The sequence below is a fragment of the Catharus ustulatus genome, chromosome 1 (assembly GCF_009819885.2).
Source record: "Catharus ustulatus isolate bCatUst1 chromosome 1, bCatUst1.pri.v2, whole genome shotgun sequence".
NCBI lineage: Eukaryota > Metazoa > Chordata > Aves > Passeriformes > Turdidae > Catharus > Catharus ustulatus.
In genome coordinates, this window is record NC_046221.1 from 5,209,982 (window position 1) to 5,229,008 (window position 19,027).

The 19,027-nt window shown below is 41.3% G+C and overlaps 1 protein-coding gene across 7 annotated transcripts in view; it reads left to right on the forward strand.

The window, feature by feature from the left end:
* Positions 1 to 19,027, forward strand: part of LOC116996559 (sodium channel protein type 5 subunit alpha-like) — a 207,716-nt gene that overhangs the window by 152,112 nt on the left and 36,577 nt on the right. For 4 of the 7 annotated variants that reach the window (XM_033060354.2, XM_033060389.2, XM_033060397.2 and 1 more), the window contains 3 exons: positions 1,905 to 2,063; positions 8,851 to 8,971; positions 17,644 to 17,798. In XM_033060354.2, coding sequence (XP_032916245.1) covers positions 1,905 to 2,063; positions 8,851 to 8,971; positions 17,644 to 17,798 — 435 coding nt within the window. The remainder of the gene's footprint in view (positions 1 to 1,904; positions 2,064 to 8,850; positions 8,972 to 17,643; positions 17,799 to 19,027) is intronic. The other 3 variants (XM_033060362.2, XM_033060372.2, XM_033060380.2) reach the window with 3 other exon arrangements.

Sequence of the window (19,027 nt, forward strand, 5' to 3'; positions counted from 1 at the left end):
ACAGCTCCTAATGAATCTGAGTGTTCCACCTTTCTGCATAAATCAGCTTGAGACATCACCTCAGATTGTGTTGCACTTTCAACATGAAACAATTGTTCCTGTTGTTCCAGTGCTATAACCAATATCATGCCGTTAAGATTACTTGGTACTAAGTTGTTTTAATGCACATTGCATTAAAAAAAGGACATGTTATGGCTGAGTGCCTTAGTTGTGTGGACTGTGCCTTCCACATTGGCTTCTCTCCTGAATATCACAGTATTTCCAAAGACAAAGGCTGCTGAAAAACCTTGAAAAGTGCTACTTTTTGCCAGAGACATAGCAGTAGATGAGTGGTTATTGGCCTATGAAGACCAGTGCTAACGTGTGACTAGAAATTGTATGTAGTACCTTCATGCATAATTTGATTTATTAAAGTTAGAATGTATTTTAGACCACATGCCCTCCAAAGCAGGAAAAAAAGTAATTTGATTTAAAATTAATTTCCCAGAAACACACAACAATATTTGAAAAGACTGGTACAAACCTGACAGTCCAAAAGTATTTCTACAGAGAGCAATTTGTTTAACCAACTGCTTCCTTTGTGTCATTTGGTCTTTCAGATAGTTACATTTGGAATAAAGTGTTTTTCTGCTCCGGGCACTTCTTGAGGGACTTCCTGTGGTGATGTGGCTTTAAAACTGAGGCAGGTAGTCTGGGGCTCCCTGGGGAAGAGAAATTTGCTTAATACCTGAATAGCACTGAATGTCAGTCAAGCCAAAGGAAAGGAAAAAAAAAAAAAGCTGGACAAGTGAGAGATAAATAGGTTTAAATAATTACTATTGAAATCCAGTTAAGCTTGTAATTTTTTTCTCAGCATGGAAGTCCCTCTGTAAGCAATTCAGCACAACCTTTTGAATCTGACTGGAATTTTATTAATATTTCAGTAGCTGTGTTAGTAATGGCACAAACAGTGGTAGTGCTGTGATGAGCAGTGGACTTTTCAGTGAAATCCCCGCCTTAGGTGGATCAATAAAGCCACAGAAACAGAACCAGGGCCTCCAGAGGGAGGGACCAGCCCTGCAAACATCCTTCCCTCTGCCATTAGTCCTGGGAGAACTTCTGGAGAACTCAGCAGCAATAATCAGCACCCCAGGAAGAAGCGGCTGGATTTAATGGCACCACGCATACCTAGCAAGCACTAGGTCTAGTCAAATGTGTTTACTGAGAGAAAAAATTATTGCTGTGCTTCCAGAGTCCATCCCCTTTCAGGGAAGTGCTTCTGAGTGTGCTCTCCTTTCAGCCTGTGGTTGACCCTCGTGTGCTTCAGTGGGTGCCTTAAGTGTTTTCTGAATAGGAGCCTCATACATTTGCGTGTTTACCTGCACTTTTCCCATATCTATTTTCAGATATCTCTTATCTTTTCCAGTGAACTTTGCATTTTCTTCCCCTTCAGTGTGTATCTTTTCTTCTCTGAGTGTGGGGCTTTTTCAAGCAGACTCCTAGAACAATATTGGGTTTTGCCCTTGTGCCTTTCTCCAGCTTTTACATTGAGTGCCAGCACCTGATTGAGGATTTTCAGAGTACACCCCTTGGTTATTTGACAGCCACCTCTCTCTTCACCTCAGGTCGCTGGAGGAAGGCTCAAAATGGAGATGGCAAGAGAATTTCCTCCCACCTCAACAACACCAGCTCAGAAAAAAAGCTGGTCTATTTGTATGTCCATTTTCTACAGCCAGATATCTTGGCATATCCAAGTTGCTAAAGCTCAAAATCTGCAACATAAACTTTTGTTATCTCGTTTCTTGCCATTTTCCTTAAGATGTTGTCCCCTGATGAGAATAGTCCAGGCTGTTTTCTCTTCTAGCAGGAGAGTTCTCCTTAAAAATAAGCATGCTATCAAAGAAAAAGAAAATAAACCCATCTAGGATTATTTCCAGCAGGAAAAGCAGCTGCAGCTGAGGGGGCAGCGATGCCAAAGCCCAGGAGTCCGGAGTCAGAACTCTGAGATTTATGAAGAGTTAAGTGAGTTGCACGTGGATAAGCAGTTGAAGGCTGAGCCACCACCTCCAGTAGGGCAAAAAGAGGTAACACAAACAACTTTCCTACCTGATACTGCATGAAATTCATTGCACCAGCTCTGTAGTGCATGCCACCAGTTTATGTGGGGTTTATGGCTTGTGAAAATATGTGTTGGTCAAGGGGAAGGAAAGCAATAGTGTGTGATAGGTATTACAGTCTTAGTAAAGAAGAGAAAGGATTTTGTCATTATAAAAACAATTGGAAAGCATGGAAAACTTGCATTATAAATGAAGATGGAATTGTAAGAAGCTTTTGGGGAAAAAAACCAACAAAACACAAAATCGTCGATAATGTTACTGTCTCATTTTAGGAGAAAATGTGTGTGTGATTTCCCACTGAAAAGCAGCTCTAGGAATGGCATCTGCTGACTTGGCAGAATGCTGGGCTCACTGGAGGGCATCTGCTCTGTGTCACAGATTAACATTTCTTTTCCTGTTAACACACGCCCAAGAAAGGTGCGACAATTTAAGTAGCTGATGTGAAGGTACTAACTAAAGAGCAAGCCTTGGTATTATTCCGTTGATTTGGCCAAAGTGCAGCTCATTAATTGTTTCTTGATGTGTACACACTGACATTTATTTTCAAGTTGTAGGATTATGTTGTCATTATAAACATAAATATCAAAAATAATGTGTTTGTACTGTACTCTGACTGCAGGCTGTGTAATTGCCTGTATCCTCCTTGCTGACTTGTTGGGGGTTCTTCCCCTTGACATTTAGAATTTTATTGACATAGCACTGTCTTTATTATTATTAAAGAATGATGGATTCCTCTCTTGGTAATCAGGAAATGGAGGTTTGTGATATCCTGGGAGTTTGGAGAATTCCACAGCTGCTTGAGATTGGAACCAGGGATGGTTGTGTGGGACAAAAATTATTGAAAAGGAAAAGATGGCACAGTACTCACACACCCTTCCCAGTTCTGCTATAAAACTTCTGGCAAGTTTGTGCCCAGCAGGCACATGGAGAAATCTTGACAGGACAACAGGAAACAGACCCATCCCAAAGCCAGGGCTGCCCTTCTCCAAGCCTGCTGATTCATGTTGTCATATGGGGTAGAATTTACTGAACTAAATGTAGGCAATCTGCAATCTGAACTTGTCATCTGAGGCCTCTGCATAGACAGTGAAGGCAGGTAAATGAGTCTCCAGCTGAAATCAGCATTTACATTAGGTCAGATCTCATAAAAGTGCCTATTTCTGTCCATTAACTATAAAGGGAGCACTTAGATTGCACACTTAGGTGAGGTAAATTCCACTCAGAGGAACCAGAAATCCTCCAGCCATGAAGCATTTCTTCAAAGGGCAATCCTTGCCAGAGAACTTCTTGGCATGTTCATCTTCAGAAAGAAAACATCCTGAATTTGGAGGAAGGAGACTCAAAGATTTGATATCCTGGTCTCAGGAAAAAAAAAAAAAAAGGTATATTTAGCAAAGAAACACAAAACTTTCAGACAATGAAAAGAAGCATTACAACTAGGATGAATAGAAGACCATGTCAGGCATTTTTCTCTCAGGGGATTAAGTATCCCTCATGTTTAAATATCTTTTCAAGACAAAAGAACCCTGTGATCCTAACAGGGAGGCCAGAAAACTATATCCTTCTTTAGAGCTACAACAAAATGTCATGATAAGTCAGGAACATTCTAGCCCCGATATATTCAGCAACATCGTGATAAAGAAATAATCCTCATTTCCTCCCTCAACTTTCAAAGGGTCCTGAGACACAAATGCCACCTCTCTCTAGCAGAGTATAACTGATTCTATTTGCAGCTGCTTAGAAAGAGGTGGAGGGACATGGCAATAATCCAGGGATGACTTGAAATCAAACGGAAGTTCACACGAGGCCACGAATGCCAACATAAAAGAGCAAAGCCCAAAGGATGCTATTTTGGAAGGGCAGATCTCGTGTGGACATTGCATTCTCCCAATCCCCCCGTGCAGAAGGGATCTCTGTGCCGGCACACAAGGACGTGCTCGTCATATTTTTGATGAATGTCCCAAGAAGTTGCAACTGGCCAAATAAAGCCAACAACTGCAAGGGAGTAACAGATTTGGTATGCCCAAGTGGCAGGGCCTTCAGGGATTGTCAGTAACAGGAAACGCTGGATGAGTGCTGAGTAAAACACTGCTGGTGTCAGTAAAGGGTTCATTATATGATTAAAAATCCATTCTGTATAAATCATCAGAAAGGAACCACAGAAATAAAATCATTGGTGTCATGGGTGGAGAAGACTTCAGAGTACAAACTGGTTGCTTTCTCTGCCAAAATGCTGACCCATAAACTATTTTGTACAACTTTATGGAATCTGGCTTTAAATGGATCAGGCAACTTAGATTTCTTCATTTACCAAAAGGAATAATTCACTTGCTCAAAAGAAATATCTTATAGCTGGGTATATTTCCTTAAATACCAGCCTTTTTCACCATTTTTTCACCTTTCAAAGTGTCATTTCATTACTGTCTTTTACCAATTTTATCCATCACTCTCTTTGTATGAATTAATATCACTTACTTTAATAGGCTGTTGCTTGCTTCCTATTGTCTGTGGCTTACCCCCTGAAGTCATGCACCTTTGTTCTTTCATTTCATTATTTCTTGTAAATTAATATATCTGTGCCCTTTATCTCACTTTTCTTACCTCTTTCTTTGCAACTCCCTCTACTGTTCCTTTTCAAAGTTCTTTTGCCAAGAAGCAAGCGCAATATTCCAAATACAATTTCTAGAGAACTGTAAAAGAAGAAATAATACCTCTGTATCTTATAGACATGATGCTTTCATATGGTTTTCTATATTGTTATATCCCACTGCAAAATCATATCTAATTTTTTTTAATATTGCTCCAGGTTTCCAAAATGCCCATTGAAATTTTCCTATAACTCTCCCATTTGTACTTTTTAAAATCATGTCCCATTTTGCTATATTCTCTCCATGTTTCCCTTCTTTTTTTTCCCTTCTGCTTCCTCGATTTCAATACTGTCTCCAATTTAATATTATCAGCTAACATGAGGATTATATCGGTCAGGACCTCTTCTATATCTTTAGTGAAGATAATGCTGACCCTAATCCCCACAGATTTCCTCCTCTGAAGAGAAAGTTTGTGCTATATTTGGGTCCTTAGAATGGCTTTTCTCTGCACAGCAATGGGTGAACCCGAGCCAATTACAATTTATTTTAAAAGTAGGCTTTGCTATAACAGACATCCAACTGTTTTCTCAGGGTTTAGATATCATGTGTCAATTTGATAGATTAAGGCTCTGATTTTTGGAGGTGAGGTAGAGAAGAAGGGAGGTAAGAGGGCTAAGCCTTGAGCAAACATCAACTTTTGATGAGATTTCAGTATCTCACTGCTAAAGGCTTTTTGAAAAACACTTTCAGATCAATTTGCTGCTATTACAGGCACAAGCAGTGGGTGTGGAAACCCTGTCCGGGTACTTAAAACAGTCACTCCACCGACAAACACTTTAAGAACTGCCTCCTGCAACAAGAATTTGTGCACCAGGGGAAGATCTTCCAAAGGGGTCTCTGTTGGCTCTACCTGGCACACTTCCTCCACTCACCTGTTCCAAGAAGGAAGGAGGAGATTCTGTGTTTGTCCTTTTTGCCTTCTTTTGACCTCTCTTCAGCCTGTTTGTGCAGAGTTCTCATAGCACACAGGAGAGCCACCTCACTGCTTTTATGTCTATGACATTTCACCCCGAGTAAGCACTCTCCTTTTCTCCTCTCCATCTTTATTTAATTTACTTTAATCACAGGCTACAGTAAGTGTTTAGTGATCTGTGACTCCCATGATTATTCCCTTTTCCTCCTCTCTCAGTGTTGTGTTTACTTATTGCTGCTCTCCTGGGCCATTTCCAGTTTTCCATGAGCATTCACTATTGATTGCTAATGATGTGTTAACTGGGTGCATTGGATCCCTTTATGCTCTGCAGCGTGCCTTGCCTGGATCTGCTGGTTTGTATATGTATATATAGGCTTTCTAGACATTTCTCTACTTACATTTATATTAATTCTAACAGGCTCTCCCATTTCTCGTTATTGATCTCCTTGTTGGATGATTTTAAGAAGTGTTTATTTTCTTAGACAACTGAATTTTGATAAGCTGCATTCCCCTCATCAATTGCTCTTGTGTCCCTGACTCTTCCCTGAGTTCATAAAAACCTTCTTAATCCCTTTAACCTTTCTGGCAAAGGGTAACCTTTGCTTCCTTCCCAGAATCATCCCTAATCTTTTCCTTCTCTCTCATATGTCTGGTTCCTTTCTCCAGTCCCTGTTCAGACCCTCAAACCTTAATCTACTGTTTTCTGAATCCATGCTCATTGTCTCTTCTTCTTTGAAGACTTTTCAGAAGAAAACCTGTCTGTTTGCTTTGCATGTTCCCCACCTCCCTTTGACACTGATGGATTCTAATATTGCCTAGAAACTTCTCCTGATAAATAACCAAACAGTCTATGATAATTTCATTGCATTTTGTTCTGTGAATTTCCTAACCTGTCTCTGCTAAATCCAGCTCTCTAGTTGAAAATGTTATTGAGCTGACATTGCTCTCTGAGTTTTCTTTGATTTCTGGCTATTGATAAGAATTACACCCAAAAAAGCTTCTCTTCTCATTGGAACCCCTATTTTCTACATCCTACAGCTGCATATGATTTAGGACTATTTCAGTGATCTCTGTTTTGACATCTTCATAACAGAACTCGTAATGACTAAATGCATTCCCTAATGAACAGTATCATAAAGTTCTGACTGTGCTAAAACTTGCTATGACATTTTTTTCCACCATCATGCACTGTTGTGAGTCTGTAGGAAATGGGCTCTATATGACAGCTGCATTCTGAATATGGGTTTTCAGAAGCTTTATCCATATCTCAGACCTGTTCTGCTCTTTCTGTTCTGACTCTCTTTTTAAAAGGTCTCTTCTCAATTGTTTGCAGATCTTTTGAGTAGAGCATTAAAAACCCTAGCCAAGACTATGACCTTCTGGATGCTGCAGCTAATTGCAAACAAGTAGCTTCCACCCCCGCTTGCAGTGCTGCTGGAATGTTCAGTCTTGCCCATTTTACCCCAGGTTCAGCATTTCTCTGAATTCAGCTATAAATTTTGCATTGACTGTGCATGCCGGAAAACAGAGGGCCCATTTCCACATTAATAATAAATATATAAAGCTGTGCCTAGTCTCTTACTCCATCACCATCATGCTTATGAAAATAATACTTTATCTGTACGTGCCATCTCTCTTATAACTATCTCACAGGCTGTTTAAAAGCGTGGGTAAGTATTATTGCCCTCATTTTTTAAAATGAAGGCAGTAGTATTGCAAGATAAAGCACAAAAACTTTTAAGTGGGAACTCAGAGAACAGAGTGAACCAGTTCACAAATAACACATCTCCCCTGCTTGGAGCTATTTGTCATTGCCATGACCCATAGAACATACTTTGGTGTTGCCCACTTACAACAGATAATGTTTTAATACCTCCAGAAAATAACTGTGAGCAGGACTGGGCAAATACCAGGTCTTTCACTTTAGTGAAAGCCATTTAGTTTGCAAAATATACAAGTAAATCAAGTCAAATTTAATTTTGGATTAGCACAAAATAGAAATCCTTTATTTTACCTAGCAAAATGAAATAGCCAGGGAAACTTTTCCTATTTTCTTCTAAAGAAAGTGTCTTGATTCTCTTAAAGGCAAGTTTAACCTGAAATGAAATTTCTATTTCATATTTAGGTGATTTACTGAATCACATATTATATGTCTTTTAACCATGAGTTCAGCATTCAAAACAGATTTTGAAAATAATATATTCCCCAGAATTTTTTTTTACCCATATCTGGTTGAGTTCCTGCTCTAAGTAGATGAGACAACCCGTGCTCCAGGGAGTGGGAATGTTCTTGCCCCATTTTGCAGAGGAGGATCTGAGAAACGCTGAATTTAAACAATGCACCTAAGATGATGGTGCCAAATATTTCAGGCAAGTGGTAGAGCCCTTGAGACACTTCCAAAAGCCATGTGTCCCTCCTCCTACATCACCTGGAGATCAGAAAGGTGTGACAGAAAGCAAGGGGCCATGTCATGTGGTGAGAACAAGTCAGGATGAGACAGGAGGAAGAGCCCTCTCACACATTTGTACTTTAGCTTCCTGTGACTGGACACTGGTGACAGGAATTTCTGCTCCTTTTGGAGGAGAGGCTGTCAGCAGGAGCACAGCATGGTCCTGACTGAGCAGGGGCAGATTTCACCCAGCAGCTGTGGGTGAGGAACCGCAGCAATGAGACCCAAAAGACAGGAACCCAAGGCAGGTTGTCCAATTCATCCTTCAGCATTTCAGGAGAGAGGTCCCACTTCTGGTACCCCCCACCCAAAGGTATGAGCCTGCAGGATGTCAAACAGATGAAGTCCATCATTCCAAGGTTCCACCTACCATTGACCAGAGCAGCCTGGGGTAGTGGAAGGTGCCCAGCCCATGGCAGGGGACTGAACTGGATGTCCTTGAAGGTCCCAAATCACTCTAAAATTCTGTGATTAATATTCAGCAGCTGTTCACTCTCTTTCCATGGTTTGCTTGTCTTTTGTTTCACCAAGTTCTGTACGTCAAGGTGTTGTTGTTGATGGGTCAGCCCCTGGTCTCAGGGTAGGCAGAGCTGTCACCAAGGATGGCACCGTGGGAAGTGCATGGCAATGTCTCTGTTGTGGGGCTTCAGCTGGGGCGCTGCTCAGCAGAATGATAACCCAGATACTTCCTTCAGGGCGACTGATCAATTTGTTTTCCCCATCTTTGCTCTTGTTGACAACAAGCTTGATGAAATCAGTCTTTCTGAAGGCAGCACAGTGGATCTGACAAATCCTGCAGAGCTGCTGGAGCAGATCCCCGAGTTTGCCGAGGAGCTGATGGAGCCTGAAGATTGCTTCCCCGAAGGTAAGAGCCCGCGTGTGTCACTGCAGTGCTGAGGTGAGAAACCTCCTTTTCTCTTACTGAACATCTCCCAACTTCTCACCATGTTTTCTGGTTGCTTGCAGTAGTATTTCACTGGATGCACTTTGTTTCTTAGGCACTATAATGCTCCAAATGCACACTCAAAATCTCTTGTCAGTCTTTGGGTTTCCAAGGTGAGATAAGCCAAGAGCATGCTCTGAAATGCTCTGCAGCTTCTAAACTCTTAGGCTTTTAAAATCAAAATTTGTGCCTTAAAGAGTTGTTTGTTTATTTTTTGTTTTTTTTTTTTTTTTAAATGATGATGTTTGTCATTTGGCCAGTGAAGATTTTTGCCTTCCAATATATGTGCATGATCAATTTTGATAAAGAGCTGACCAGATCAGTATGTTTCTGTTGCTTAAGTGTATCCAGGCAGTTCACAGAATCTGTCTGGAGGGTTCATGAGTCTCAGGGACTGTCTTCCATTTATTTTAAAGGGTGTCAAGGTTAGCACATCCAGTAATTTTCATCTGGTCAGAGAAGTACTTTGTAAAGGGCATTTAGCATAATTATCTTAGATAACAGTTGATCACATTTATATATCTCTTTTAATACTGAAATTCACCATCATTCTATTAATATTTTAACACCAACCTGCTCTCAACCTGCTCTAAAACACTGATTTTAAACCCAGCTACATTGGAAGATCTATGTTAAAATAAATATATAAAGTAAATAACATTCTAAACTATTTCTTCTCAGAGTGAGTTCTCTTCCAAATATTATCTCAGTCAAATTCTTCATTTTTCTTTAAATCTGGATTGGGAAAAATAGGGTTAGCTGAATGCAAGAATAGTCCCTTGAAAATTCAAGCATTATTGTAAACAAAACCAGAGAAGCTCAGATGGGATCAGACAGAGATGATTTGCTGGGTATATGAATGCCCCTGAAGTCAGCAAAAATGTGCATCTCTATATCTGTGAGAAAGATGATTGAATGAGGTAAGGGAGCCCTGCAGGGCTTACAAATGTCCCTAGGATCTAAACATTTTTTTGGCAGCTCTGCTTAAAAGCAGTAGCCAAAAATTAATGCAGTCGACAGAAGAAAGCATAGTGTAACTATTCAGGCCATTGCAATAACATTTAGAAATTAGATCTGGTGTTTTCATTCTTTCACAATATATTTCTTAATGGGGCTAGTGAGCAGCAATTTCTGTTGGGCCCTGCAAAGAGATTATGTTACAGATGCTTAAACAAGCCAGTGCTGTGAGATCAGTGCTGTTCAGATGTCAGTTTACAAATTCTGAAACTGTGGTTGGCCATGACCACCATCCAATTTTCTAAAGAAACGAGGCAGACACCACTCAACGCGTTCCCAGAGCAGCAGCACTCTGTCATTTATCTGCCTTGGAATAACCAGACCTGCCTGAAATTCCAGGGAGCAGGAACACAGTGGAACCAACCCAGTTTGTCAGATCTTCCTCAGGGCTGGCAGTGGGATGGAGGGTAGCAAGCAGGGCTCTTCTAGATGGATCACTGGAAGAGTTTAACCAGCTCTGAAGCCTGCTGATCATTCTGGCAGCAGAGAAATGCAGAAATGAAGGCACTGTGGGCTGAACCCCAAGCTTGCCTTGGGTTACATCCACTCAGGTTGTGGCTCCTGAGCACCCCTGTTCCTGCATTTTGTCTTTACTCCTCATCTCTCCTAGTTCCTCACCTGTGCAAGTCAAGGTGTTTTTCTCTTGTCCCAGGATGCAGCCAGCTGAGCCTTGAGCTCTAAATGGGAATTGAAGGAGAGCCTGCCCTGAGCTCAGTGCACGGTGCCCAGGGACACCTGCAGGTGCAGGTGACATCCTCCTCAGCACATCTACTCTCCTTTCAGCTAAACAGGATCACTTTGCTCATGGATTTGGCAAAAATGCACAAACACCACATGATTATTCGCTCATAAAATTTCAAGTCAAATTGCCATAAATTGAAAGTCCAAATGATTCTTACAGCAGCAACATTAACATTAGGTTTAATTTATGCAGGGAAACAAAGTGTTTTCCTGTAATCAGCTGCTATTAAATATTTCCAATATTTTTGCCCAAACTTAACTGTTGCAATTAAACCTCATGCAGCTGTCACTTCAGTGTAGTTAAAAACCAAGTAAGCCAACAAACAACAGTCTAATTAGCTGAGATGACAAGGCTTTAAACCATTAAAATGAAAATATTGAAGGGCATGCACTGGGTAGGTTTATCTAGTGCTGGTTTTACTGACTTTTTATAAAGAGATACAACAATATTTGGTATATTTGGGAGTATGAAAGTTAATATTTGTGAAAGAAGGAGATTGCATGAAAAAGAAGAGTGGGAGGAGAAGGGTTGATTTCTTAACTTCTTCAACTATCTAAATTCAAACTATGACATTTCTAAACACATCCAGCATAGGTTATGTCCTGAACAAATATGTTCCAGATTCAGGCCCCTTTTTTTCAGATAACAAAGGCAACAAAGATAATGCAAGTTCTTGAAATAGTTGCTGAAAGTTTGCTGAGGTCACAGTTTTCCGGGAGTTGGGTGACCCAGATAAGCCATAGGTCGTTTTTCTTGGGAAGACTTGTTAATGTGTTATCATCTCAAAATAGCTTTGATTAGGGTCAACAGGGAACATTCTTGGGTCAGGAAAAGTGAAGCCAAGGTAGGGTCACAGCCCTGGCAGCTAGCAAGTATTGCTGGGAAAAACCTGATAGAAATGGAGAGACCATCTCAGGTTGCCAGATGATGGGAAAGGAACATTTATCCAATGCCAGCTATTTGGGTACTTTTTCCTGCAGATGCCTTGCAACACTCCAGTCATGTTACCTCCATTGGTATGTGTTCTCTGCAGCAAAATTTACTCCCTGTTTGGGCATTATCTTCTGTGTCTCACAGAAGGTCATCCAAAGAGAGCCCTTGGGCCACGGCGCGCTCCTCTTCTCCCAGACCCTAATAGGACAAAGATTCCACCAAGTCCTCAGGCGTAATTCCCGCTGGCAGAGGTTCCAATGGAATATCACCAGAGGGTTGGTCGCGTGGTTGGTCACAACTCGTGACACCAAGGGCGCCCAGAACCATCTTTCCATGTGACCATGGTAGGAGCCATTATCGCTCCCAAAACGCCCAAACATCAGCAGGAAAATGCCAGGTGCTTGAGTGAAGTTGCTCTGATTAGCGGTGGGATCTGTGTGCTGCCTTTCCCGACGGCGGGTAGCGGCTGTTTAGAAAAAAAAAGGGAAGAGAAGGAAAAAAATAGACCATTAAACAGAATAAATCTTAACAGAGTTACAGGGACTGCCACTAGATGATTTTTAAAGGCTGAGTAAAACCAAGCCAAGCCCAACAAAATGTGCTCATTGTCATCCTAGGGAAAAAATCGTGGAACAAACCTAAGTTTTAAAGTATCGCTTCCCTCTGGCTGTCATACCTGAGGTACTCTGTGTTTTTCCACATGTTTTCCTGATGTGTCTCAGGTACCCAAATGCTGGAGACAGTGATCGTAGATCTCCCTTTCACACTACAAAACCCAGCTGAATCATGAATCCAGAATCATGGAGTGGTTCAGATTGCAAGAGATCTTAAAGGTTTTCCAGTTCCAACCTCCTGAGTGATTTATTAGTAGCAGGACCAGAAGATGAGAGAAGGGTTAAATAAGAAGAGTCTGCTGAGATCATGTTCCCTCCAGCATGGGGAAAGAGTTGGAGTCTTTCAAAGGGGGTACAGCTGGGTTTTCTCTCTTATTTGTGCATGCCCAGGTAGTCAGACTGGTCATTAGAATCCCAGCTTGGCATAAATATAAATGTAAATGTAAATGTAAATATAAATATAAATATAAATATAAATATAAATATAAATATAAATATAAGCCCATTTTATGAATACTTGTCTGCTTGAATGCATGCTGATGAAGCTGTATTTTGTGTCAAACCAAGCAATGCTGTAACCAGCGTTCAAAGTTAAGAAAAATACTGTTTTGTTCTAAAAATGAATGTCCCAATAATTGAGAACTCTTGTATAAAGGCACTCACAAAATTGCTGTGGTTTGAACACAAGGTGCCACTCTTGGTGGACAACAGAATGGAAGAAATTAATTTGGGTTCCTGGTTTATTGAGACAGCCAGCAGCCCAATCCATCCAAAGCTAAATAATAATTTTATGAAAATTTAAATGTATATATTGGTGTGAACAAGCAGTGGTTTTGTAAATTCTTTGTCCATAAGCTTAAAATCAGTAGGCTTGGCTGTCAGGCATTGAGGAGGAAGGTTTTGCAGTATAACTCCAAAAAAAGAGAGAATTTTTTTTCCCAATGCACCAAGGTAATGCAATCAAGTCTAAGAGCTCCATGATTAGAGTGCACCAAGCTAGAAATGTGAATATGGAATGAAAGGAATATTTACACAGAATGCATTTTATATTAAATTCCTTCTCCTTTTTTAAAAAAATATATATATTTTAATCTTCAGTCTGTAATTGTGCTATAGAACACCCTAATGACTGATGAGACTATTTCCCTTGGTTTGAAATACAACCAAAAAATATAAAATATCAGGGGTATTAATGCATTTGGAAAGGTTTCTTGGTAAATAGGTCTTTGTTTTATGAGAAATGGTATGAAATGTCCAAATGTCAATTGAAAATAGACATTGTTCTTGGACAGTTGGACCATGGATGCAGCTCAGAACAGCTTCAGAGATTCACCAGGAAATAATTCAACTCTTTGTGGGGGACTTCTTCCAGTGTTCTGTGTTCTGATGGGCAGCAATCTACCAACCAAAGGACCATGGTGGAAATGAGTGTTTGCTCTCAAAAACCATGCAGCCCAACTGAATTACAGTGGCAAAACTAAGCCCTGGCAAAACCACAAGGTGGTCAGAGTTTTCTGCACAACCCATTCCCTCCCAGCACTGATTGCAGTGGGATAGCACAAATCTGTTAGACCAGGAAAGATGAGTAACTGTCACAAGAAATGCCAGAGGTTTTATTCCTGCCTTGGCACTTGCTGTGATAAAAGGTGTTAATGAATGGTCTCCTTTGTGTGGATGAAAGAGCACCAAAGCTGGGCTTTGCTGGCCACCTGCATTATCACAGAAACAGCTGGAGTTAGGATTGCTCAGACCCTCTCCAGACCATGCCTGACACTCATCAAAATTATTTTGATATTTTGATTTCACAGAAATGGGGGAAAAAACCCCAACAAAGTCTCAGACGAGAGACCAAGGTCAAGTAAACTTTTCCTGTTTGGTTAAGTGAAGTTTCTAACTCAACATATAAGCTTAGGTCAAAATGACCAGAGCAGCAGGCTACCAGCATTAGAGACCAGAAAAGCACAGGCGTGAAAGAACAGTCAGGGAGGCAAATCACAAAATTTAAATAGAAACAGGTTTCTAATTCATTAAAAGACCTGTTTGGGGTCACTTTTCTTTTCTTCTTTCCTTTTTCTCTTTGTGAATAGTTAAAAGCAGCATTTCATCTGAATTGCAGACAGCACGATTATTCACGGAAGTGCTACTTGACATTAGCAATTGTAGCAGAATCTGGTCTAAACATTTCTGAATTGGGCCCAATCAAAAGCATGGGATTTAATAGCACTGTGATTTTGGGCTGACTCATCTGATAAGCTATTTTGGATTTTTCAAGGTATTACTGTCAGTAACTAGAACTCTTTTTTCAGATTGAAATTGCATGAAAGCAATCAAAGAGCATTAAAAAAAAATCGGTAGTGCTACCTGGCTTTCTGTCTTTAAAAATGCCTCTTTGTACTTGCAGACTATGAGATGGAAACCAACTGAATCACCTGTTTAACTGTGTTGTATTTCCCATCACAAATGAAGTGGCTTTGGAACCCACAGTGCCCTGCTCATTAGTTTTTAATAAGGTGATCCCTAATTTTAGCTGTGCCTGGGCTCAGGTAGTCATGGAGTGGAACAGGTAATCCCTGTGTAGTGGAACTCCTCCCGGGAATGATTCATCCACTTATCTTACAGTGGGGAAAACCATTTCCTGGGAGATCCCAACCTTTTCCAACAGTATTGACAGAGCATTTATACTCTGTAGGAGCATGGCAGGGCATGTCATGCCTGTTATTGACTGGGCTTAAGCATTTGTCTAAGAGACTAAAAAGCCAAGTAACCATCTAGGTAGAAACTTATGAGAAAAGAGTGAAAAGTTTCTGTATAAATGTTTAAAGTATGAGAAAAAAGCTGGGTTTTTTTCCAAGTTGAAATTGGTTTTGGGAAGGAGATAGATGCAAGGACAATTAATTCTACTGCAAGCAGTGGCCACTTCCACTACAAAGGGAGATTTCTGCTTAACACAAAAAATTCAGACTTACAGAGTGAACAACCTGCTCGTTAAACCAGTCATTTGAGAAATGAGGAATTTCAGCCCAAAGCTTTGATCTTCCTGATTCAAAGCTGGAGTGACAATGAGGTGGGAGTCTCCCTGAATTATAAGCACAGAGTGTGAGCCAGACACCTGAAGGTGGTGATGACCATGAGGGCTGTGGGGTGAGAAGCTGTGCAAGAGTTTTCTGGCAGCACAGCTGAGAGATGCAGCTGACAGTGCCCTGGGTCATGCTGTGCTGGTGGGGTTCTCCTGGTGGGCCCCTCTCAGCAGAGAATCTGCTTTGTGAAGTGTGGTCTGTGTATCTCCTTCCTAAAATACACCCAAACCCACATGCACTGCCAGCTGTGAGCATTGTACTGCTCTTAGTAAAAAGTAGTGACTAATGTGGTGTCCTTTTATTGCTTGCCTTGATTCTTTAGTGTTTGGGATTGAAGTGCTTAGAAAGATAATTCTTGCCTTTGTTGAAGTGGTACCTGACCTACAAAGAAACAGAGTTGGTTCTTACATTTCCATCTTCTCCCAGTATTATGCCTTTTTTAAAAAGTTTGAACAATTTAATGTATTTCAACTGAGCCCAGGATCTCTCTGAGCCCCAGAGTCCAGTGGCAAACTGGGAGCTGCTGTGGGTCTGTGTGATGCAGGCAGTGGGAAAACAAGTAGTTAAATGCTACAATTACCTTTATATAAATGGTTTACTGTCCTTTTAGTCCCACACCAAAACCTAGGACAGCCATGAGCCCACACCTAACCAAAATCTCAGAAACGTCAGGGGAAAAGTTCTTGGAGTAGCTCCTCTGGGAAAGATCCTACAGTTCTGCTGCTGCATAGGAAGGGTCTGTGATAATAAAAACTCACAGAAAATGCCAGGAGCAGCAGAGCAGACTTAGCAGCTCTCTTCCTCCTGGCAGAGCACAGTTCCACTGCAGCTGCTTGGGAATCCCAGCATCCCAGGAGCTGCACTTGATCTCCTTCCATCTCACAGGCAGCTCAGGCACCTCAGTTATGCCACCTTCAATTAGCAGCATCTGCTCTCTCTGTAACCTTGGCACTCACCCTCTTCCCTCCCCAAGCTGCCTCGCCTAAATATTATTTCTACTTGCAAAAACATTGCATTGCATCACCGTGGTGAGACATCCTCCCTTGTCACTTCTGAGCAGTGGCTCTGTGTTTCAAGACATGTTGGTGACCTTGGCCATCTTCCAGCTAGAGAGGAGCTGGTGGCCTCTGGCTTTTTTTCTCATGATGAGGCCAATAAACCTCCATCGTTAAATCTCTTCCTGTACAACACATGGAACAGATATAGGGTAAGAAGCTTGCTTTTTGAAAATAGAATAGTTCCTGAGGCTCATTATCATCAGCAAATGTGATGTTTGAGTCAGATTATCTGGCCAGGACATTTCCTGGCTCCCAGGGTCCTCTCTCACACCATTTTCAGTTCTTGCCCAGCACAAGGCATGCACATGGTGTTTTTGAAGTGAGAGAGATGGATCTGTCTGTTACCAATGACAATATCTTTTTGCTATAACAAATGAGTGTTGCTAAGGAAACTAAAAATGTCCATGGTCTTTCCTATCAGAAATCCTTGTGTGGGCCCCATTACCAGCACAGCACTTAACTATCACACACTATTTGTCACTGAGGTCAGAAAGTGCTACAAAGCTTCATTGGGGATCCTGCTATGGAGCAGATATCCAAATTTCTGTGACATCAGAGGGGATTTAACTGTCTCAGTATAATTCCAAGATTGTTCTAATGCCTTATTTAAGCTAATTAGAGTCCAAGAGATCAAAATCTGCTCCTGCTTTTGCTGCCTGAGTCTCTCCAGCACACTGGTCCCATCTGCACTGTAGCACCTCCTCTCATCATCTCTCTTTCATTAGATTGCCACTTTTAATCAGTAATTCCAGTGGTATTGTACTAGCAAGAAAATAACCTTCCTCCATTGAAAAGGATGTGGAAGCTATCACTAATAAGCTCCTAGAGTTATTAGTCCTGATCAGAAGTGCTGCCTGAGCTCAGCTAACACTTTTTGAATGACCTAGGGCACTGGTGACTCATGGCCAATATATTCTGTATCACAAAAATCATTGGGAGAACTCCCTGAGACACATTTTAAGTGATTTTGAATGTTTTTTAATAGAAGAGTGAGAGAGGGAAATGGAAGGCAGAGCAGAAAGGTTTGTGAGAAACAAGAGGGAGGAAAGATACTATACAGCAGTCTATTTCTAAAAAAAACTTCCTTAGCAGCTTTAAGAATTAAATGGGCTTTTTTAAACAATTTATTTGTTTTTTGTTTTATTTCTTACAGTCTGTGTGCGATTCTTCCCATGCTGCTCAGTGGACATCACAAAATTCCCAGGCAAAATTTGGTGGAGGCTGCGAAAGACCTGCTACAGAATCGTGGAGCACAACTGGTTTGAAACATTCATCATCTTCATGATCCTGCTGAGCAGTGGAGCCCTGGTAAATGTGACAGCATTTCCTAACTGGTTAAAAGTGGACATGGGTCTCCAGTGTTCTCCACTTTAGCTGTCTCTAAGATTTTATGAACCCTTAGTGGTCATTTCTCAAAGCAAAGCATTTAGTCTGGGGCTAAAATGGGTTGTCAGCTTTTCTGATTTCACCTGCCTTTACCATATGGTGGGGAACTTTCTTCTGCTGTGATATAAAATTCTGACTTGCACATGTTTTGAAAAGAAAATCCTTGAGGAAGTCTGTGTAAGGAAGTTTGCCAGCATTGCTGCTTCAATATCACATAGCTGCTTCTCCATGAGAGTTCCCATCTGGAGGCTTGCATTTTGCTCCAGGGTTGGCTTTGTTTTTTTCTTTTCTTTTCTTCTCTTTCCTTTTTTATAATTTTTTTTTTTTTTAGCACATTCTGTAACCAGCAAATCAAAATTATGAAAGACACAGAGGGCACTGAATCAGTGCTACCCATGCAGCTCGTGGGTGCCTGTATTCCTGTTTTGAGTACACCTTAGGTTAACACTCAGTTCCTTCCCTGCACAGGTGAAGGGTGTTTGTGTCCAGGTAAATGTGTGTGTATGGACACTGGTTGGTCATTGCCCAGGACTCTGATGGGGGATCCTCTCCTCCTGAGATCCCCCTACGTTCTGGAATTATCCTCTGTGCTCTTTCAGCCCTGGGTTCTTCACAGACATGTATTTATATTTCTCTTTTGCATATCAGAAATGTGCCTGGAATTGGTGGGATTTCTCCCAGGTTTTTATCCTGACCTACAGCAGAGATGTGCATCCAGAGCTCTCCAGATTTAGTCTGGTGGTCACTGATCATCTCCTTTCTAATGAAGACATACATTATTAAATGTGCAGGCAGTGCCAGGTTTGGACAGGTTTTCCTTGCATTTCCAGAGGTCAGGATTGACTTCAGCCAACTGGGTGAATCTGCCTTCAGTAAGGCAAACATCATCTTAGAAAGGCGCCTGCTTCAGCTCACTGGGAATAATCAGGGGCACAAAGGTGTGATGGAGGATGTCAGGGAGCAGATTTACTAAAAAGAGCTGCAGAGGGAGCAGGCAACAAACAGAATAAAGAATAAAGACAAGATGGACAATAATAAAGTCCATCACAGCCCTGCACAAAAGCCCAACACCCCACTGGGCTGTATAAATTATCCTGTTCTTCCACTCCAGCTGGCATCAAGGAGGCCTCAGCTGGAGCACTGGCTTCAGC